The sequence below is a fragment of the Doryrhamphus excisus genome, linkage group LG18 (genome assembly GCF_037039965.1).
Source record: "Doryrhamphus excisus strain RoL-2023G ecotype Guam linkage group LG18, RoL_Dexc_Guam_v1.1, whole genome shotgun sequence".
Taxonomy (NCBI): domain Eukaryota; kingdom Metazoa; phylum Chordata; class Actinopteri; order Syngnathiformes; family Syngnathidae; genus Doryrhamphus; species Doryrhamphus excisus.
In genome coordinates, this window is record NC_136374.1 from 11,108,273 (window position 1) to 11,131,847 (window position 23,575).

The following is a 23,575-nucleotide window of genomic DNA, read 5'->3' on the forward strand; positions in this document are numbered from 1 at the left end:
GTAAAAAATAAAAAGTAAAAAAATAAATAAAAAATTATAAATATATAAATATATATATATATACACGTATATATATATTTTTAGATTTATTTATTTTTGTACTTTTTAACAATATTTTAAAAATGTATGTGGTTCATCCACCCCCAGTCAGTTTCATTTAAAATAAACAAGAAAATTAAACTCCCTAATGAAGAAAAGAAAACGAAAGTAAAGAGGAAAATGAAACTCAACGCTCTCCTATAAAAGACCAGGGAGACAACCCTGACTCAGTGATACCAGCAGAGCTTCATGAAGATGGATGTCACCCCATGTAAGTCCTTTTATCATTAACCATTGTATTGTTAGATGGATAACGCCTTCTGTTATAAACAAAATGTAATTTCAGTATTCTGGTCATTTAAAAAATACATTTTTATACCAGTATTTTTTTTTTAATGCACGCTTTGTCGATGCTTAAATATTCATCTAACACACATTACACATTACACTGTTGTGGATGCGGAAATCGCCTTGAAAATGTCAATATATATATATACACATAGTAGAGAATACTGTCAAAAAGATAGTAGTTGTGCTTTTGTGTTAGTCATTGAGGAGTGCTTTTGTTACTTAAGCAAAAAAAAAGGGTTTTATATGCGAAATTGTACTTACGCCCTGTTGTTGCTGTAGCGTTTCTGATGAAAGGAAACTGCTGGCCACATTGCAGTTCTCTCGATCAGCCAGCAGAGGGCGCTTTGTTTATGTGGTATAGTCCTACTACAATGGCTTCATAGCATATATGTACATCCTCACCAGGGTCGCGGGGGTGCTGGAGCCTATCCCAGGTGCTTGTTTTATATGCATATTTTAAACTTGTTATAACTTTAATTTATGCCGTATATCATTTAATGTACTTTACTGTGAAATATTTCCAATATATCTATAATATTCTCACAGTTAGGAGACCCGTATGAGACTTGTATGAGACCTGTTTGCATGTTCTCCCCGTGCATGCGTGGGTTTTCTCCGGGGACTCGGGTTTCCTCCCACATTCCAAAAACATGCTAGGTTAATTGGTGACTCCAAATTGTCCATAGGTATGAATGTGAGTGTGAATGGTTGTTTGTCTATATGTGCCCTGTGATTGGCTGGCGACCAGTCCAGGGTGTACCCCGCCTCTCGCCTGAAGACAGCTGGGATAGGGTCCAGCACCCCCCACCACACTTGTGAGGATAAGCAGTAGAAAATGAATGAATGAATATCTATAATATTGTAATTGGTATCATTATTTTCAACATCACATATAAAGATTACATATTACATACTACTATTACATACTATCAAGGCAAATACATAACATGCTGAGGTCTGACGATTCACAAAGGCTTCCCATTTGACGGCACCCTCTTCCTGTGACATGAGGTTACTGGAAGCAGTTTTCCAAGAAGCCTTTTGAGTGCGAAGAACACCGCCACCTTTCGCTTTGTACAACTGCAAAAGCACATATGGGGAGTAGGAGAAAATCACTTATACTTTTCTTCCCTTGTTTTTTTGCTGCAGCGACCTACGCTTACTTTTTTGTTCAGACCTGTCCTCGTAGAGCTTGAAAGTTCACCAAACAGTCTATAAATAGGTTTTGGAGCAGGCAACAGTGCAGGATTCAGTTAATTCAATTTAACACCTACAGTAGAACATCCCAAGATACAGGGAAGAAAACTTATGTTCATTACATTTGTATTGAAAATTAGGGATGGGCTAGATGCTCTTTATAAACGAGTATCCGTCACGGCATTTGTGACTGAAGTACGAACATGAAACGTCTTCATTATCCGCACTCGTGATGACATCACACTCATCCACTGGCAGCAAACGCCCCTCCCTGGACAGGCTCGCTGGGGCATAGGCAGCGTTTTTTTCCCGGCATTCTGTTTGTGTGTCAGGACTGTAGCTACAGTTTCATGCTTTCCCTCTGCACAGGGTTACTGAAAATCCAAAGTTAAAAAAAAACACCACAAAAAGACTGCCAGGACAGGAAAACAGGAAATGTCCAAGGATAACAGGACAGTCACTCTTTGTGAAATGCTTCTTTGGGACAGGGCTCAAACAGGGCTACCATAGTAATTGGCTTTAACTGAACCACATTCACTCAACTGTGCCATGTTGCATTTGTAAAACAAGTTGTAAGCAAAATATAGGAGATGCCTTCCAATATTTAATGCATTTTACTGACTTGAATTTAATGAATCCAGTCCAATACAATTGAGTATTCTTCGAAGATTTGGATATTTTATGACTTCAGTGAAGGCCATACTGTATATTCAAATGTAAAATCAAGCATTGCTCTATAAAAACATGAGCAGAGGTGTCACAAGATTAAAAACAGACAGGATTTCCTGACTCAGAACCTGGACGTCGTCAGTGTGTATTGTTACATGGTTCTTTTATTTCAGCGGTAAAAATACTGTATACTGATGCAGCCTGATTCACACACATACACAGTCACACACACGCACATACAGCTGCGCTACAAAATTAAGCTAAGGTAGCTTAGAAGAACTATGGAGCCAAATATCCAACATCAAAAGTGAATCTAATTCACTGCCTGTCTGCACTGTGGTGTTGCGTTTTGTTCTTGCAGGTTGCAGGAGTCGATGTGATGCAAGACTGACTTCTTTGACGCCTGTCTGATATGTTTAAGACATGCATTATTTGATACTAGTTGGTTTTACTGAGTAAATAATTGATCAATTTGATGGACAATAAAGAGACACTGAAATGATTGTAATGCGAGAAGGCCAGAGAGACCATTGGTATATTACAACTATTGTTGTAATATGTTCCAACTGTGTTTATAGTCTTGAGTAGTACTTTCAAGCTCTTTGATTCAAGGTTATCAAGCTAACCTTATTAGTTCCGGTAAATAGTTTTTAAAAAATGTGAAATAAAATCCAAGAAAGTCTCCTGGGTCGAGTGGTTAGCATGTTGGTAACACAGTCGTGATGCATTTGAGGGTGCATGGAAGTTTGCCCAACCAGTCTACATATGTTTTGTGGACTTGGAGAAAGCATTAGAGATTGTTTCTCATGGAATTCTGTGGGGAGTACTCTGGGAGTATGGGGTATCGGACCAGCTAATTCATGCTGTTCGGTCCCTGACCGGTGTCAGAGTTTGGTGAGCATTCCCAGCAATAAGTCAGACCGGTTTCCAGTGAGGGTCGGACTCCGCCAGGGCTGCCCTGTCACCCATTCTGTTCTTTACTTTTATGGACAGAATATCTAGGCGCAGCGAGGGTGTTGAGGGGTTTTGGTTTGGTGGCTGCTGGATTGGGTCTCTGCTTTCGCAAATTATGTAATGGTAATGGGAATGGTAATGGTTTTATTTCATTTGAACATGCATCAGATTACAATTGAATGCATCACATAATCAGTTCCCAGTTCCACATGTCCAAAAGGAGTAGGAAGAAGCAAAGCATATTAAATCCTACTCCTCCATCTGGTACTTTAAAATTAGTAACTGTTACATTTGTTCACTTCCTGCTTTCCATAATACAGTTTAAGTTTTTTTTTGTGGTCCTGCTGGCTTCATGGAGCCGTGGCCTTTGTGGTGAAGAAAAGAGCTAAGCCAAAAGGCAAAGCTCTCAATTTACCACTCGATCTACGTTCCTACCCTTACCTATGGTCATGAGCTTTTGGGTTGTGACCGAAAGGACAAGATCGAGGGTACAAGCAGCCGAAATAGTTTTCTCCGCAGGGTGGCTGGGCTCTGACTTAGGGATAAGGTGAGAAGCACTGTCATCCGGGAGAGACTTGGAGTAGACTGCTACTCCTCCGCATTGAGAGGAGCCAGATGAGGTGGCTTGGGTGTCCCCTCTCCATTCTTGATGACATAAAGACGCTTGCTCTTCTTCCGGGACGGAGCACCACGGCCTTCTTGTTTATGTGTGCGTTCGATTGCTTACCCATTTCTTCTTCTTTTTGCATTTTGAAGCTCTACTTAGACCATCCGTAAGATCCAACAGTGGAAAATGTAAATTGTTGCAGTTTTTCAGCTGGAAGATTTTGATCACGAGTGTATTTTAATTTCATTTTTAGTGATCTGGGAATTTTCAGTGGTCCAAAACTGAACAAACAACGCATGCAAGACCTTGGAAATGGAGAAGAGAAGACCAAAAACCACAAGTAAGACATAACAAATATATTATAGTGTCGATTTTTAAGGTTTTCTCTCATGTTGTGTTCTTCCACATGTTCAGCTATGGGAGACAACACTCACAGAGGCAGAGAAGGTTGGCGTGACCAGAGGTGTAGAGCAACAGAGGATGGGAGACAATCAACAATCAATGAGAGGAGACAAGAGGCAGATGGAAGAGCAAGTGGTGGAGCAGCAGGGGATTCTTGGAGAAACGGAGCAGTTCGAGGGGAACGTGGGTGGAATTGGGGAGGGAGGAGAGGGAGGGGTTGGAGAGAACATACATCAGGTGAGAGAAAACACGGCACGGGTGAAAGGCAAAGTAAGAGCAGGGATAGGGTCTCAAGCAGAGAGGGAGCACAATCGGGTCCTCAACTGGGCTTCAGATACTTGCAGGAGCTTTCTGAAAAAGATCCATCGGTGGTGGCCATCACCCTCTCCTCGCACCCTGCCCTGCCTAATATGCTGCAGGAGACCGACATGAAGCAGGACCTGGTGGAGCTCCTGTGCTTGGTGCTCAGTAAAGCCTTCAAGTCTAAAAACAACAAAGCCACACTGCAGCGCCTGGCCCAACTCTTAAAAGATACAGGCTTCTTTCGCACCACGCTGCCCCATTACTTGGCCGGCATGAGGTCAGAGTTCAAACCGGCCCGCAGACAACAGTACCCGCAGCAGCTGGAAAACATTGTGCTGATTCTCACACAGGTAAATTCAGTTTAAAGATAGACTTTCTTTATTGTCATTGCACAATAACACTGCCTGGCTCCAGTATAATAATAAATAATAATGTAATGGTAATGGTAATGTTTTTTTTTCATTTGAACATGCATCAGATTACAATTGAATGCATCACATAATCAGTTCACAGTTCCACATGTCCAAAAGGAGTAGGAAGAAGCAAAGCTTATTAAATCCTACCCCTCCATCTGGTACTTTTACAATCAGTAACTGTTACATTTGTTCACTTCCTGCTTTCCATAATACAGTTTAAGGTTTTTTTATTTTTCTTTTTTTTTAATAATGTACATATGACCATACAATGACATTATGTGTACCATAGTAACTGTCAATATAGTGATATAGTTTAAGGATCAAGACATAGTAGAGACATAGTACTATACATGTAATACAGATATCCTCAGAAGTTTTTTCATAATGTGACAAATGCTCAGTGACTTGTAGACAATTAGTTGGCAAGTCCCTGCCCATCCCCATTCATGTTCTTCAACCAATAATGCTCAAATTTGACACACGTATCCTTCTCTGTCCTCTAAAAGTCTGCACCAAATTTCAAAATAAAATTGTATAGTTAGGGTGGGTATTTTTGTGGAGCTTGTTGAGCTGTGTGAGAAATTTCAAGTCAGTCCAACATTGGTGTTTAATAGCAGCGTCACCATGTAGTGTATTTATCAGAAAAGCAATATCATAGGCAACACAAGTAGTAGTGGAGTTATTATTGTGAGGGTTTAATGTATATTAGTATATAAGTTGTTTATATAAGTTGTGTATATAAGTTGTTTTCAGTAGTTATAGCTGATGGCAAATGTTTTCAACAGTGCAATGCCAAGTTAAACCATACTTGGTATTACAAATATGAATACCGATACAAATACTTATTACTGTCGCTAAAAATTCAGTTATGCAGGTACATTCGTTCCACAAAGATACATTTTACTCATTTTAAATGTATCTGGCCTATATCATTTGCTAATCGTAACCTCATGCTTTCATAGTAATTAAATACACTTACATCTTTACTATTTACAGTAAAAATTACTATTTATAATTGAAAAATGTATATTGTGATATTGAAAAAATATACTCAGGCTGCTGCATTACTGTAAAGAGAAAACATTAAGGTAGCTAACAATGGACATCCTGGGACACACCTATTTCGACTCTAAAGTCCTCTAAAAAATTGGGTTTTATGTTTTTTGTATGATTTATATGACAATGCAGTAACAGGTACATTTACGGTGATATGTAATACTTCTATGGTATTTTGATCACTGTAAAAATTCCCAGAGCTTCTTTCCTGGTCACATTGATTTTACATAGAAAAAGTAGTTCCTGCCATTATATCATTTAGACTCTGCAGCCAAATTACCAGATTTTCCTGCTCACTGCCTCCCTTGCATTATCTGTAGGTCGTCACCATCTTCCCAGGAAGCTCTGTGGAAGCGGTGAGTTTGCTCCTGACGCTGCTCCAAGCCTCCATAGACAGGCTGAAGACAGCGGGAATTGAAGCCTCGCCTCAGGTGCTACAGGGCGTGGAAAGGCTTGACTTCCTGGTGAAGCACATCCAGGAAAGGTCTTGGGAAGGAACTCTCCACCCGAGCAGGGACACGTATGGTCTCTTACCCTTTGATTTTCCAGGTAACGGATATTTATCTTTTATTTTCTGAGCCTTTTGTCGGATCTTGCGGCTGAAATTCCCCTCTGCTACGATCCTAGATGAAGAGGACGAGCAGCCAGTTTTCAGGACCATGTCTATCTACCCAACTCCTGAGGAGTTCCAGCCGGACTACAGGCCCCATCTCAGACCCAACATCACCTCGCAGCGGTACACCAACACTCTTATCTACATGGACACACACTTCAGGCTCATGAGAGAGGACTTGGTGCGGGGCCTCCGTGAAGGGATCCAGCAGTTTCAGATGGAATTGGACAATGCAGCGCTAAAGAAAAAGCAGTTTGACAACATCCTTGTGTATTTTGATGTCAAACTGGGGTTGCCGAAGTGCATGCGAACCAGTCTTGCCTACACCGCCCAGTTTGATATCCAGCCATTTAAGGTTAGCCCCACCCATGCCATCCAATGAGATCACTGAATTGTTTTCAATGTCAAAGCGTATTTAATCATTGCTCTTCTCTTGTCAGTTTGTGCGCTGGGAGAACTCAAAGAGATTGCTGTACGGGTCTCTGGTCTGCCTGTCCTGTGATAATTTCGAGACCTTCCTGTATGCCACAGTAGCAGATCGGGACACCAAAAATCTTAAGAAAGGAAAGATCCAGATTACTTTCACTGAGGAGAGCAGATTGAACATGGCAAGAGTGGAGGTAGGAGAACATATTGGTGATATCAATATACACTACCTGGGGATGTCAAATTATAAAAAAAAAAAAATATTTTATTTAATTATTACATTAAATTAAATTAATAAAATTAATTAATTAAATTAAATTATTTAAAAAACTAAATAGATTCATCACAGTTGTAACTAATTAATCATGATTAATCACAATTGACAATTATGCCTGAAATATGCCCATTTATGCTGTATAATGGAAAGATAAATGATGATAACAGGATATATTTGTATTTATTAACAGCTACAAATGAATGTGTAGATACACTGAATATGTCAATCAAGCTAAAATCCACTATAATCAGAGAGTATAAAATATATTTGTCTAACACTAGTAGTAGAGCACTTGAATCACACTTTAAACTGTGTTATTATGAGCAATTGGGGTTGTATTCACAGACATCACATAAGTCACTCCTGTGTCTGCATCCTGTAGTCACGACCATGCCTAAACATCACACGTACCAGTATTACAATATCGGTTCCGCTACTGATATGTGACCAATCACCAATGTGTAATCAAAAAAAAGATATGTTTTCCTTTCCACTTTCTCATGCGTACTAATTGTTAAAGTAAAAAAAAAAAAAACTCAAGTTGTTATACGCCCCAGCTATAACTGTAATATTTACAGCGCTTAAAAAAGTATGTGGCAAAGAATGTCTAGTGAAACAGACCAAAAAGTGATGTGATATGTGATGTCTCAGACAGAGCAGGTGTTTGTGATGGTTGAGACCCCCGCCTTCTTTGAAGCCTACCGGTATGTTCTTGAGGGTCTGCAACAACAAGATGAGGCGGACATGCCCTTTCAGAGGTATACAACATTGCTTTTGTGTGTTCTGATTTGTTTCCCGTTATTCACTACAGTATGTATTAGTTGGATTGGCCACAAATGGACAATAACACTGCATTTTAACAAGTTTGAATTCTATGCTTAACAACCATATAGCTTTTACATGTTTATGATTTATGATGATCAGTGTAAGACATCACCAGCGACCACTGGCTTGGGGTGCTCAATGATGTCATACTGATACTTTCAGGTATATCGTGGACTGTGACACAGATGTGCAACGGCCAGCGTATTTGCAAAGAAACGACCTTTATGACCTATCTTCCATCGCCAACTGCAAGCACAAGAAGTCTCTGCGACCCTTTCACAGTCTGCAGGAAGACGCCTGGCCGAAGAAGGAGGTGCTCGACTTGGATGAGTCTCAGATGCAAGCCTTCCAATTGGCCCTCACCAAGGAGCTGGCCATCATACAAGGACCCCCCGGCACTGGTAACAACAAATTGACAAGCCATGGACTGTGCACATCAAAAATGAAGTTCCTTAAAATTCACACATTTCAATCTAATGCTAAAAACCCTCAGCTTCCCAAAAACTGCGCCACCAAGTTTGTAATAACAAAAGAAAGTGAGCAAATTGAGGCGCATCGGAGCAACAATGAAGAACATCACTGCTGTAACATCCTGATAGTCACATGACAAGTATTCACAGCAATGTGCGTTCACAGATACCATAATTATGAACATCAACACAATTTTTTACAATATAATTAATAATATTTTTATGGGGATATTGCCAAGTAAATGCAACCGCTAGCGTTTTTTGGATAATTGCACGTCAAGCGAGATCTATAACTGAATCAAGACGCCGTCAGCAGAGACAGCATAGTGACGTCACTGTAGCTTAATTTAGCCTAAATAGACATGCAAAACAATACTAGCTTTTATAACCCAAAATCTTGATAGCTTCCCAGCATGGCTTGTGGGTTACAATAACTAGTATAGTATGTATGTATTTTAGTGTATAAGCATATCATACTTACATGTACTGTATATGTGGGAGATTCATCCATTTATTTTCTATGCCACTTATCCTCACTGGGGTAGCGGGGGTATGCTGGAGCCTATCCCACTTGACTTCGGGCGAGAGGCGCGGTACACCCTGGACTGGTCGCCAGCCAATCACAGGGCACTTATAGACAAACAACCATTCACACTCACATTCATACCTATGGACAATTTGGAGTTGGTGGGGGATTCACTGCAGTACAAATCAGGCTTCAAAATGGGATTAAAGGAATAAATATGCCCGTTTTTGTGGTACTTTGCCTTTTTTGGAACATTTAAGGAACACGTTGTATTGGCAGTTGATGTCCGAAGCGGCTAGGATTCGATAAGCTTTGCTTCTTCCTCCTCCTTTTCGAACATGTGGAATTGTGAATTGGAATGTATCATGTTGCTCAATGTGACATGTATGCATGTTCAAAATAAAACAAATCGAAACAGAATACCCACTAAAAAATGTCTTTGGGAGTAATGGTTATCTTTTCTTTCCTCATATTTATTTTTGTTTTTCAAGGAAAAACTCATGTTGGTTTAAAGATAGCCCACGCTCTTTTGGACAATCAAATACTTTGGAGAGAACAAGGGAACCAGTCCCAGATGCTGGTGGTGTGTTACACTAACCACGCGTTGGACCAGTTCCTCGAGGGTAAGCAATCCTGTTATAATACAACAGTATTGTGTATGTTTATTAGATCTTTCTTTACCTCTGCACCAAAGGGATCCTGGAGTTTCTTCCAAAGGGCATCGTACGAGTCGGGGGTCGCAGTAACAGCGAGTCCCTGAAGAAATTCAATCTGAGAGAGCTGGCTAATTCGCCCGTGCTCAGACAGCGTCAGCCGGCATACTTGCGGAAAGCATTTCAAGATGTAAGCATGGATTGTCAGAGTAAATTCCTCTTGGATCACCATCTCATCACTTCATTCATGGCAACAGATTTACTCAGAGCTGCGTGAGCTAGAGATCGTGATCGAAGACCACAACCGCAGACTAGAGTGTTGTCTGAACGGTATCCTGCGTGAATCCATCCTTGAGAATGTCATTTCCCAAAAGCACTGGGCCAGTCTGCACAAACCCATTGTGAGTATATTGTTGAAATTTATAACGTGATGAGATGAAATATTGATATGTATTTGTGTCTATGCAGGACCTTGGCATATGGAATCCCAAGTCCATTTTGATAATGGAGTGGTTGGGTTGGTGTGCCACCGGCATCCTGCAGGGGGAGATACAGGACACAGTTGGAGATGGATGTGAGTTCTTAAATGCCTCACAACATTCATTCATTCATTCGTTGATTCATTCATTCATTCATTCATTCATTCATTCATTCATTGGCAGTTGATGTACAATAGTACAATACTTCCTGTCAAACACCCACATTCCTTTCGAATAGAACATGCACAGAATGGTAATGTTAGTGGTTTAATTTTATTTGAACAATGGAATGCATCACACAATTTAATTCAAGTTCCACATGTCCAAAAGGAGATGCTTGTCTCCATTTAAAAAATTGGATCTACTTTAGCTGTTTAACAAAAATGAATATTCCTTTCGATGGGGATATCCTGATAGGCGTGTACATGACCCGATATTCCGGTTAGAAAAGAAGTAACCCAGGGGTAATATTCAGGCTTTTAAAGACCAGAATATGAGCATATTCGGGTGCTTCAATAGGGTTATTGCCGTTTACATGGCCGTGTGCAACCGGGTTATTGCTAATATTCCGGTTTGTTGCAATACAGTCAGTCTTTGGAACAATTTCTATTTAAAATCTATTTCTATTCATTAAGATATGCCTTTATTCGTCCCTCAGTGGGGAAATTTGTAAGCATAGCACAGACATTTCAATATATTACCTCCAAAATCAGACCATATGTGTAGTGAGGGCTTCTACGGTTTGCTGAAGAGTTCTAGCTCTAGGCGATATTTTAGGATGTGTGGAAAGTCAAAAAGCATATTCATGGCCCTTGTAGCTAAGCTCAGAAGCTGACTCATGTCAATAAGTAAGTTGGTTTTTCCATCAAAAGCAACCATTAGAGCGCCTCTTTCTCAAAAGTGGACCAAAGAAGTGGGGGAGATTTTGCTCACTTTTGAAGCTGGTACTGTTACAACATCATTATAAAGCTTTGTGAATCCAGTCTTAGGTGCGGCAACAGTGGAAGTAATGGAACCTCAGCAGGTGGACCTCATCCAAATCACAGAAGAGGCCGAAATGATTCAGGCTGACCGCTTCATCGACGACAACACTGACACCAAACCCACAAAAGATGACAGAATGGAGGCCAACGCCATCAGAATATTACAGGAATCGATGCTGGCGATGAACCTGGATATGGACAACAAAAACCCTGAGCAATCTGAGGAAGAATGGATGGTAAAGTATTGATTTATGTTGCACAATAGTGGAACCTCCAAAGTCAAGCACAATCTGTTGTTCTAATCCTAAATCATTGCCATTTAAAATGCTTTAAGTAACATTTTAACATTCTTAATGCTCATGCATGTGTAAAAATGAGCTAAAATTAAAACTCCTCAATCTTGGATGATCCCTGATGATATGATAGCACTTTTGTGGGGTTTGTCTCTGAACATTCCACTGTCTTAGTAACCGAATTGAGACTCTGAGATTAAAAAGTTGGTGTGTGTCCTGGGTCCTTATCTCCACAGTTTCAACGGAAACAGATTCGGAAGATGAAGAACAAAATCAAGACAGAGCTGGCTATGACAACGGCCATGAGCGCAGAGGAGGAAGAGAACGTTCAGGATATTTGGGCCCTCTCTATGCCAGACCGATGGAGACTCTATCGGTCAGTCTGCATGTACTGTACACCCTCTGGCCATTTCGATGGGACCAGATGCAATCTAATGAGATCACTAATTATTGATGATTTTTCAATGGCATCTCATTAGATCGACATATGTAGGTGTGAGGGCGGCACGGCGACTCCAAATTGTCCATAAGTATGAATGTGAGTGTGAATGGTTGTTTGTCTATATGTGCCCTGTGATTGGCTGGCGACCAGTCCAGGGTATACCCAGCCTCTCGCCCGAAGACAGCTGGGATAGGCTCCAGCACCCCCGCCCCTTTTGTTATGGGTGAAGCTTTTACCCCATCACTTCTCCAACACATTCTGTGAGACCATGAGAGAAAGACTAGTATTTCCAATATGTCCAATTTAGTCAACAAAGTAGTTCGAAAAAGTGTATCGAGCTGAGACAAATACCTTTTATCCCAGTCTTATTTAAACGTTCATTATCAGTTGATTGTGGAATGCAGCGAGCAAACTTTATTTTCTTGTTCAACATGAACTCACACTCGTGGGGCTTTGACGCTAAACTTACCATTCAAACCCCTTTTATTTGTCCATTTCCGCTCAATGTTTGTTCCCGCCTGTGGCTCATCTTTAACTGCAACTCCGCTGCGTTTTGGTGTGGACCGAGGGAGGGTCAAAGTGGATGTTTGCACATTAAACGCACTCTATGTAATATCATTTATTTTTTCACGTTCATCCTCAAAGAGGACCTATTATAATTTTTCAACTGGTCTGACCCATAAATGTAGTTACAATGATACCAAAGTTTCAGATAATGAGGTTTGCACATTTGGAAGTGAGCCCTGAAAGTAATTTGGGTTGGCTCAAAACGCTCAGTTTCAGAGCTTAAAACAGTTTGTTTATGTGTCTGCAGGTTATGGCTGGCACGCTACAGAGCTGATATCCGTACCGCAAGTGCAGAGTACGAGGTGCAATACCAGCAGGCGGCAGAGAGATACACAGAAATCAAACGTGACGAGACCCTTTTCATCCTCCAGATGGCCAAGGTACATGCGGCCGGTTCTTCTAAGTATTTCCATTAATAAGAGTGAGAATTATATGCTCAGTAAAAAGCGAGGCTTAATGACCATTGTTGTCAATTTGAGAATACAATCATTTGTTGCCCAAGAGCCCAAGAATTGGTAAACCCCGGATATATCGGACTCGGATATATCGGAAATTCGCTCACAACGGACAGATAAAAAAGAACCAATTTTTCTGTAATGCATTTCCAATAAAAATTCATTGCATACTACGTATATCAGATTTTTTATCACGGATTTCGCCTATTTCGGACAAAATCTCCAGTCCCGTTCCAATGCATTTCCATTAAATGTCCCTCGCATATATCGGATGGCCGCATCGTGGCGCTCCGATTCGCCGAATCGTGACAGGCCGCTATACGACGTCATTTGCAGCGTTGCCTGCGCGTCCAGGTACATTGGAAACATAGTCAAGGAAGTGCCTTTTTATAACGGATAAAATCCGATTTACGCATACCGGATATAAATCCGATATGTGCGTAAAACGGACATTTTTATACGCATATAACGGATTTCGCTTATATCGGACAAAACCAGTGGGAACAATTGAATCCGATATATCCGAGATTTACTGTACTAACTATGCTGTAGGCATTTTTTTTATTAACTCCTCAAGATGGCAGTAGCTGTATCTGAATTATAATGAATGGTCAGTATCAAGTAGCTTTATCTACCTTTACATGTGCTTTAAATTGTCGGTTTGCGCAGTTTGCTCCTTAACATTGCTGTGTTGTGCATTATAATGTTTGATGAATTGGCGAAGTATTTATCAACAAACACCCATAACCTCTCCGCCAGGTTATCGGCATGACCACAACAGGGGCTTCCAAGTTCCGCCATGTTCTTCAGAAAGTGCGCCCATGTGTGGTGATTGTCGAAGAGGCTGCAGAGGTTCTGGAAGCCCACATCATCACCACACTCAGTCAAGCATGCCAGCACCTCATCCTCATTGGAGACCACCAGCAGGTAAGAGGTCACGCAGCCAACAAATGAGATAGTCACCATCTCATTAAGTGTTTGAGCGAGTGGAATATTAATGACATGACAGTGAAACAATCCAATAGCAGCTCATCACATCACAAGAAGTGCGCATAAAATTGTTTGCCTCTTGGAATCTGTCCATGCATGATCCAAAAAAACACTGCTTTCTTACAGTTGAAGGAAAATTTTTTGGAATTGGAAAGTTCCAGAAATGCTTCAAATGACGCTACAATACTGTAAATACTGTATTATATGTCATCATGAATGTGCCAGTTACTACATGGCCACAACATGTATATAAAACGATAAAATGTTTTTGTTTTAATAGGTGGACTAGATGAATCATATCACATTATTAGCTCCTTCGTGCTAGCAGTTGGTCAATATTGAGAACGCACAGAAAAGAGAGATGTGTGGTCATATGTATGTCACATAAGGATTGAGGATGTTTGGCAAAATTCCCCCAAAAGTGCGGTTTTCCTTTAAGATAGGAAATGTCAGAGAATGGACTATGTGCGTCATACGTTGATGTTGCTGCCATATTGGATGTGGCAAGGCTGCCCTGTAAGTGAATACAAACAAATGCATTTACTTTCATTGAATGCCTTTCTATAAAGAAATTTAAGGGGGAGTTCAATCCCGCACAGATTTTCAAATGCGTAGAGAGCACGCAAAGCATGTAGGAAGAAAAAATTAGGATTCAAATTCTGCGTGCACGCAGGAAAAACATGGACGGAACCAGCTTGACATTAATGTCATATTTTATTATTGTCCCTGGTGGTGTAATGATAAAAAAGTAAAATGAAAAAAAATAAAAAAGGAGATAAAAAGAGAATAAAAAATTATTTAATCTAAATTTATTTTTTTAATTTAAATGTATTTAATTTAAAAAGAAAATAAAATTACAATGAAAAATACTGTGTAAAAAGTATAGCCATTTCCATAAAATTATGCATTTTTATGCATACTTTTATTCTGTTTTCCTTAAAATGTATACTTTAATAGCTATTTTTATAGATTATTTTCTGTAGCACTAGTTTTTCAAGTGAAATGGTTATTACAAAAAAATAGTATCAATTAGTTGTATAACTAGCGTTATTATTAGTAGTAATTGTGGTATGTCCATAGTTGTATTTGTTTTGTGATAACAAGCAAACCAACCATAATATTTTCAAATATAAAAAGTATATATAATTGTACTGAATCACTCTGAGTGAGTTAATTGGATTGGGTCACACGTTGCAGTTAAATTAAGCATTTTGATGTCACATGACTCATTACACCTTTGGTGCCCGATACCCTAAAACTCTCTCAACAGTTGTGACCAAATTCTAGAAAGCAAATTAAGTCAAATCTCTAAAAAGATATGCCACACATTTTTTCTTAGTCTAAAATAATTCAGGATTCATTGCCGTTGAAGGCAAACAAGTCGTAGGTATAAGAAACTAGCATAGTAACAAATGTGTGATTATTCTTTCCACAGCTGCGCCCCAGTTCCACAGAATATGACCTGGAGAAGAACTACAAAATGGGGGTGTCCATGTTTGAGAGGCTGGTGGGAATGGGACTTCCTTTTGTCCAACTCAACCAACAGGTTGGCAATAGTTGCACTTTCGATAGTTAAAGTGCAATGCGCTCGCATTAGCACATCAACACATCACTAAAACACACGTACATTGTAATTATAATTTATAAAATTCATTGGGTGTAGTTTGTGTAAAATTATGACAGCCAAAACATCAAATTTAAAGCACAAAATGAATACAGACACATGATCCACCAGTACAAGCCTGGACTTTGTTTTAGAGAGATTTTGTACTGAACAAATGTGCACATTAGCACGCGTTAAGGTCATCCAATCTTACTTTTATGCATTCCCACAGATTATTATTGAAAGAAAAAGTGGAAAAATACAGTATAGTATGAGTATGTTAGACGGTGCGTTCTAGGACAGTCAAACAAAGTGGGACATTACCTCACACTTTTAACTCAGGACATTAATTTAATGCAATTCAATTTAAAAATATTCCTGTGTCTCGGGAGGTTGTCCAAGTAGAATTTCCATGGTATTGTCTCTTGGCAAGCCATGATAGTATGATTGCTCACTTTTGTGAGGTTGTATCTCCGTTTGGAGTTTGCATGTTGTCCTCATGCATTCCGGCTTCCTCCCACATTCCAAAAATATGCATATCAGGTTAATTGGAGACTCTACATTGTCTATGGGTATGCATGTGAGTGTGAAATTTTTTTTTGTCTGTATGTACCCTGCTATTGGCTGGTGACCAGTCCACTGTGTACCCCGCCTCTTGCCCAAAGTCAGCTGGGATAGGCTCCAGCATACTCCCTTGATACTAGGAGGACAAGCGGCATAGAGAATAAATGAATGACTTTTGGGAGATATGTACTCCATGTCTGCAGTATGCATCGTTGAGTGGTGCCTTTTCTTGGCCTTTCAGCATCGCATGAGACCAGAGATTGCCCGCCTGCTGACTCCACACATTTATGCGCAGCTGGAAAACCATCCGTCTGTCTTGAACTATGACAATATCAAGGTTGGTACTTATAGGTTACGCGGGGGCATGATACTGGGCCTGATACCAGACAAACCATGTGATGATCTTATTATCACATACTATTTAATCATGAGCTTATTATCACGTACTATTTAATCAAAAGACCATTTTGTTTCCAGAAAATGTTCAGTTTATTTCTTGTATTATATCTAAACAGTGTAAACACAACAATTGCAAAAATATTTCAACAATAATATTTTTATCAACAGTCTTATCAATGTCTGACAATTAAAGTTCCATTAATCTAGTTTGGTTTTTTTGGTGACTGGAGAAGCACTAGGCACTAAGCACTCGTGTGCTGTTCTCTGATTGGTTGTTTCACGGGCACGATACCAGAGCAGCGCGCTCTGAGTGGACAGCTACGGGGGCTGATACTGGACATGGTTAAACTCTATATTTTATCAGTATCACTGCCCTGGGCTTTGACACAGTATCATTTCGGCCTTTTCCCGTATCATTCATGGGCGGTTTCTAGGGTACAGGGACAATTAATACTGTAGTATGTGATAATAGCAAATATCAGTTTAATTGATACAAAGGATTACCTGTGACATACAGTATAAGCTGGCAGGAAAGAACGCAATGGTTTCTTATGTATTACTGTATTTAAAAATAATTTGAGCAGTTTGATTTGATTTGATGCTAGTACATGATAATAACATTCATTTCATTTAAATTCTCTCTTGCAGGGCCTCAATACCAATATGTTCTTTGTGGAGCACAACAACCTGGAAAAAGAGTCCAAGGAGGGTAAAAGCCACCAGAACCTCCACGAGGCCAAGTTTGTAGTTGCTCTTTGTCGTTATCTTCTCCTTCAAGAGTACAAACCAGAGCAAATTACCATTCTAACAACCTACACAGCCCAGCTCTACTGTCTGCACAGCCTTATGCCTGCCAAAGAGTTCACAGGTGTCAGAGTCCATGTGGTGGACAAGTACCAAGGAGAAGAAAATGACATTGTTCTGTTGTCTTTGGTGCGTAGCAACATACAGGGGAGAGTTGGTTTCTTGAACGTTTCCAATCGCGTTTGCGTAGCTTTGTCCCGGGCCAAGAAAGGTCTCTACTGCATCGGCAATGCTGAAATGCTGGGCAAGGTGAAGCTGTGGAGCAACATCTTACAAACCTTGAAGGAGAAAGATCAGGTTGGGAAGGCGCTGACTCTCTGCTGTCAGAATCACCCAGAAACCAAGGTCGTTGCGGCTTGTGCTGAGGATTTTAGCCAAGCCCCTGAGGGAGGCTGCACCAAACCTTGTGAGTTCCGTTTGGACTGCGGTCACACGTGCGCAAGTGTCTGCCACCCTTATGACAAAGAGCACCAGAAATACAAGTGCGTCAAGAACTGTGAGAGAACCTTGTGTCATTTGGGACACAAGTGCCCACTTGACTGCCATGCAACTTGTCCAGAAAAATGTGAAATCAGGATTGAAAAGATCATACCTAAGTGCCAGCACAAGCAGATGGTTCCCTGTTACCAGGACCCCGGGGACTTTGTCTGCAAGATCTCTTGCCAGAAAACACTCCTGTGTGGGCATACATGTGATTCATGGTGTGGCCTGCCCTGCACCGACATGTGCAAGGTTGACGTCGAGCTACAACTGAAGTGTGGTCACAGCCAGCAAGGAGCTTGTTACTACAAAACCCGTGAATATGATCCCCCGTGTCGGAACCCATGCGGGCAGCAACTCAAATGCGACCACGCCTGTCAAGGAACCTGTGGCCAGTGTTACAACGGCCGGTTCCACTCACCGTGTTTACATCAGTGTGAGCGTCTTCTGATTTGTTCCCACAAGTGTGCCGAACCCTGCACCCGCAGCTGTCCACCCTGTGATAAGCCGTGTGAGAACTGCTGCGTTCACAACAAGTGCATGAAAAAGTGTGGACAGCTCTGTGCTCCGTGCAATGAGCCCTGCGCTTTGCAGTGCGTCCACCAAAGCTGCAGCAAGCTGTGCCATGAGCCGTGTGATTACCCGCCATGTGACCAACCCTGCGCCCTCACCCTGACTTGCGGCCACCCGTGCATCGGGTTGTGCGGGGACACATGTCCAAAAAAATGCCGTGTCTGCGATAAAGAGGAGGTCACTGAGATTTTCTTTGGCATGGAAGATGATCCAGAAGCTCGCTTCATCCAACTGGAAGACTGCGGCCACATCATCGAACATGTGTCCATGGATACATACATGGCAATGGATGATGCATCCCAAGCCAATGACGGGCAACTGGCTATAAAGCTAAAGGAATGTCCGAAGTGTCGGACTCCGATCCGTAAGAACTTACGGTATAGATCTCACATCAACAAAAGTCTAGTAGCGATAGAGATGGTGAAGAAAAAGATCATTGGAGTTCGGGACAACATGCAGAAGTGCAGTATGGAGCTTACATGTCTATTGAAGAGGCTACATTGCCAAGGCATAATCGAGGAAGTACAATACATGCATATGACAAGAATTCTGAAGAGCAAGCACCTCACGGCCAACGATATATGGGTGATAGAGAAGAAGCTGAACTTCGTGGAGAGGATTAATAAACTCTTGACGGCAGTCTTGAATAATGCCACGTGCATCGATGTTGGTGAGTTTGAAAAGAAGACCAGCGACTTCCTGCTCTGGATCAACAACTTTCAGCAGAAATTCACTGAGCAGCAATTGTTTGACTTGCAAAGGGAATTCCAGAGGCTCACGCTGTGGACCGAACTCATTGTCCTTTGCAGCAAGGCGGTGAAAATAGGGAAACATGACGTCATCCAAAGCGAGAAACAAATAATGGAGAAGGAGCTGGAAAAACATGGTCAGTTCGCCGAGCAGGATGAGCTAAGACTCAAAGTTGTCTTGGAGAAGATGAAGCAAAAGGTGCCTGTCACAGGATTGGGGATCAGTGACGAGGAGAAAAAAATGATTGTCTCGGCAATGAAGCTCCCGTCGGGACATTGGTACAAATGCCCCAACGGGCATGTCTACGCGATCACTGAATGTGGGGGCGCTATGGAGGCTCGAAAATGCCCTGATTGCAGTGCCACCATCGGCGGGGGCAACCACAGGCTGGCCACCGGCAACCAGGTGGCGTCGGAGATGGATGGGGCACAGCACGCTGCATGGTCTGAGGCCAACAACCTCCTTAACTTTGAAAATCTTCACCTGTAGGCCAGACTAGATAGCAGGCACAATTTAGTGTCTTTGAATGTGTGTTATTCATTGTAAATGAGAAGCTTGTCAAGCTAACATACACTGCAACAACACATCAAGTGAATAGCTCGCTTGGTCACTTTTTGCTCTGTGAACTGATTATGTGATGCATTCAATTGTAATCTGATGCATGGTCAAGTGAAATAAAACCATTACCATTACCAAATAAAATGACAAATGCCAGCCTGAATGACAAACTAAAGGCTGATGATACCATGCAACCCGTCAACATGTACACATTTATTGTACTCAACATGTAATTTTGACTCTTGAATACACTTGCATGCTTCAGCTCTCCATTTTGTTGTACTTTCCTGGTTTCAGTTTCTGTTTCGGTTCTGCCTGTACAATACAGATAAATAAATAGATATTATCAGTTTCTCGGGGGACGTGAAAATATTTGTCCGTATTTGACAGAAAATTGAGGAACGACTGTGCTAGAGAAAGATACACAGTGATAACTCCAAAAACACCATATGAAAATTAGTTTCTGAAGACATGTTCATTACATAATTTAAACATCACACTTGGTACCAGTCACTCGTACCGCTAAGCACAAAAATATAGAGAAAAATATTATAAATTACATTGTACTTGCAATTACCTGTTTTGCTAGCTAATTATTGATAATAAATATTTGTTAATTTTTCAAAAATATTTTCTATACCGTCCCCATTAGGGTCATAGGTAAGCTGGGGCCTCTCCCAGCTGACGTCTGACAAGAATGGTCGGCAGCCAATCAGCACTTATTTCCTATATACTGCATGCAAACTTATTTTTTTTTGTTTTGTTTTGTATTATTATAACCTGAGGATATGACAAATATATCCTAATAAAATGTAATGCCTGTTTTCACAGTAGTGAGCTCAAAAATTGCAGTTGAAATGGATTCCAATGTCACACTTTTTTTGTGTTTTACAGTGAGTATAGCTGAGTGTATTTTAGACTTACAGTGCAAAAGTGTTAAAAGAACCGAAAGGATAGAAAATGTATGAATAAATATTATCATAAATGATAAATATTTACAAGCATGACCTATTAATGTATGTTACTAATGTGTGTTATAGCATGACAAAATAAACGCTTCCCCTCACCGAGTTGCATTTTTCCATTTTTTCAGCATGTGATGGATGTGCTCCTGTCATAAAAAAAACTGCTTGAATGCAAAATGTGGTATTTGCAGGAAGAGTGAGGGCAACAGAATGTGCTGTTAGGACAAGTGTTCAAATTGAGCAAATGTTAAAAGGGGGGTGCATGTCACACTCTTGCTATTTATAAGCTTTAAGCAGAGGTGGCGCCATTGGAGCCACCCTGGAATAATGGCAATATCCTGCAAGGTGGATGGTCTCATCGATCATGCCGGATGGCCATAAAGTATATTATTGCTGGACTTGCAGCAACACACACATGCACACTGATTTAGTGTCAACAGAACTGAAGAGCAGAGAGACAAAAAAATAAATTATACATATAAACAGCAATATAGGTCAAATTGAATAGAGTATAAAATACAGCCATTACTTCAGGGAGGACAGCTTTGTAAAGAATAAAAAAAAAGATGGTTTCAGTACACTGCTATAAGTTTAATCATTTAGTTATTCTTCAGCGAATAGTGCCATGTTATCACTTTAGCGCACCTAGCTATTATAGTATTGCCATAGATTGGACAAATACATGTCTACTGTATATGACCAGGGATCAGGGACCTTTTTGGCTAAGAGAACCCTGAATGTCACATATTTTAAAATGTATATCCATGAGAACCATACTATACAAATACATTTTTTAAGTAAAGCCAACAATTTGAGAATATAATACATCTCTGAATTTATTATTATAATAACTGTTTAATAACTTTGTTATGCTGACTTGAACCAATAATGCATCAAATGCTTCTTACCATGAATGCAACTTCTGGTGCTGCATGGTTTTGTACTTTATTGCCTTCCTTTCTTTTCACCATATTCATCATTAAAAAGGGTTGGCTCTGCACTTGATAGATATTTGATTAAAGATAGGAAGTTTACTTCTTCTACTTACTTCTCAATTGACCCAGGTAGGCTACCATATTATTCAGTAATATTTGCGTTACTGGGTGTATTACTAGTAGAAAACAGATGGACTAACTAATAACTTTGAGTTATTATTTTTAACACAGCGATTTCTGTAATGTTTTAATTTAAAATGGCAGTGGAAAAAACAGTTTTTATCATGTTAAAGATTGTCAGAGAGTTCCCTAACCCTGTGACGAACTCAATGATAGCTAATGTTCGTGCTAGCTAAAACTAGCTAAATTGTTATTGTTAGCTGACAGCAAACAATGGCTGCGTGTTGAATAAAAAGTGGGTGAAATTCATCTCTCGAACATGAGCGCCCCCCCACGCAGTACCTAACCAAGGCAGACAGCACCTTTAATGTTACTTTGCTGTGATATATGACATCTATTACATTGAACAAGTACAGAGTTACGGCGTGTGTGTAAAAATTGCATAATAGTGCTTCTCCGGAGACACTAACACAGCTCATTAGTGTAAGTTAGACACAGAAAAAGTGTTCCGATAAGCTATTTTAAATTCAGCAATAAAGATAACTCTAAAAATATATATTTAAAAAATAACAATAAAATGAAATATTTTTCACAATTGTATTTATTTTTCTTGTCTTTTTAATAGAGCGCTTTAATGGAGATGTTTTAAATTAGGCCACAAGAGGGAGGCATAGTCCATGTTACAGGCAAGGAACTGGACTGTCTATTTAACAATACTTGAACGGGTGGCAGGTATCTGCTACTGATCCAAGTGTATTATTTCACAGCCTATCCACTAGGTAAAGCCAGAAGAGATACATTGTGGTCATCTTTGTTCCAAAAAAGACAAGTTGAATATTTACAGATCGTACAGGGGTACCTAATTTTGTGAAAAGTAGGTCAAGATGTCTGGTTGATACAGCAAAAGCACCTTACTACTTAAAGGCAGCATTGAAAATGGCTAAAACTTGGCAAGGGTGAATGCAGGCTTTTTGACAGCATGGGGGAATTTTAAGCAGTGCTGGATAGATCAAGCTCAGGAATGAGGCAGGAATTCACATTAGGAGGAAAGATCTTATGGACATTTTGTCAAGGCCTTATATTTTTTTGTTCTCTTTTGTTCTACCAGTCTCTCTGAATTGTTTGAAAAACTACAACAAACCTCACCATTTCCTCATTTATTTCTCAACTGCACAGAGTACCAAGTATTTTTTTTTTTATTTACTGGGGTCCTCTATGCGTCCTAATACATTTAAAAAAATAATATAGGATAACAGGGATATTTCAATAATATTTTCAAATCACGTTTCCACAAATACATGTACATACAGTGTTACATGTACAAGTTCCACACCGACACCTGAACCATGCGGCTGACATTTTAAAGTACATGCAAAGTTAGATAAAGCCGTTGCAGTCCACTTGTGAGGGAGCTGTCAATCCTCCCTCACTGATCATGTGTATGTCCCGCCTTCACCCATTTCACCCATGTCATTTTTTCTAAATAGTTTTTTTCGTAAATAGTTATTTACACACACACATTCTGGTTAGTACTTTAGTTATATTACATTTGTTTTCCAATTAAGTTGTTAACTGCCACTTTAGTTAGTTGTTTTTTCATATAGAGTTTATTGGTTTTGTTTCTAATTTGTCATCACGTTCTTTCTTTGAGGCCAGATGCATGTCATCACCTTGATTGGACTCTCCCAAGTTTCACCTGGATGAGAGGGGGGATTAACAGTGTAGTTTATCTTTGTAAATGAAAACAAATGTTGAAATGCTTTTGTAACATAAAGTAAGGGTTTTGAAAATGTAAATATGGTACATTTTTTAATAGAAATTGACTCACCCT

General features: G+C 40.1%; 1 protein-coding gene across 2 annotated transcripts; it reads left to right on the forward strand.

Annotated features, from left to right (window-relative positions):
- Positions 1-238: 238 nt before the first annotated feature.
- znfx1 (zinc finger, NFX1-type containing 1) lies at positions 239-20,794 on the forward strand. Of its 2 annotated transcripts, none has more exons than XM_058055110.2 (19): positions 239-310; positions 4,071-4,157; positions 4,232-4,872; positions 6,315-6,543; positions 6,622-6,962; positions 7,048-7,227; positions 7,962-8,068; positions 8,298-8,536; positions 9,623-9,754; positions 9,826-9,974; positions 10,042-10,185; positions 10,253-10,358; positions 11,247-11,482; positions 11,776-11,915; positions 12,796-12,928; positions 13,763-13,930; positions 15,429-15,539; positions 16,402-16,497; positions 17,208-20,794. In XM_058055110.2, the coding sequence occupies exons 2-19, from the start codon at positions 4,130-4,132 to the stop codon at positions 19,653-19,655; spliced, it is 5,628 nt and encodes a 1,875-aa protein (XP_057911093.2). In that variant the 5' UTR covers positions 239-310; positions 4,071-4,129; the 3' UTR covers positions 19,656-20,794. The 2 variants fall into 2 exon arrangements, with proteins under 2 accessions (XP_057911093.2, XP_057911094.2); XM_058055111.2 differs by lacking the exon at positions 239-310 and adding an exon at positions 3,792-3,919.
- Positions 20,795-23,575: the final 2,781 nt, after the last annotated feature.

What these genes read in the sequence shown, in the direction of transcription:
- znfx1 (XM_058055110.2), top strand. Translation starts at nt 4,130, where the DNA reads ATGGAGAAGAGAAGACCAAAAACCACAA. An exon ending in ACAAGGACCCCCCGGCACTG is followed by an intron (nt 8,537 to 9,622) that starts GTAACAACAAAT and finishes TTGTTTTTCAAG; the next exon opens with GAAAAACTCATGTTGGTTTA. An exon ending in TTGTCCAACTCAACCAACAG is followed by an intron (nt 15,540 to 16,401) that starts GTTGGCAATAGT and finishes TTGGCCTTTCAG; the next exon opens with CATCGCATGAGACCAGAGAT.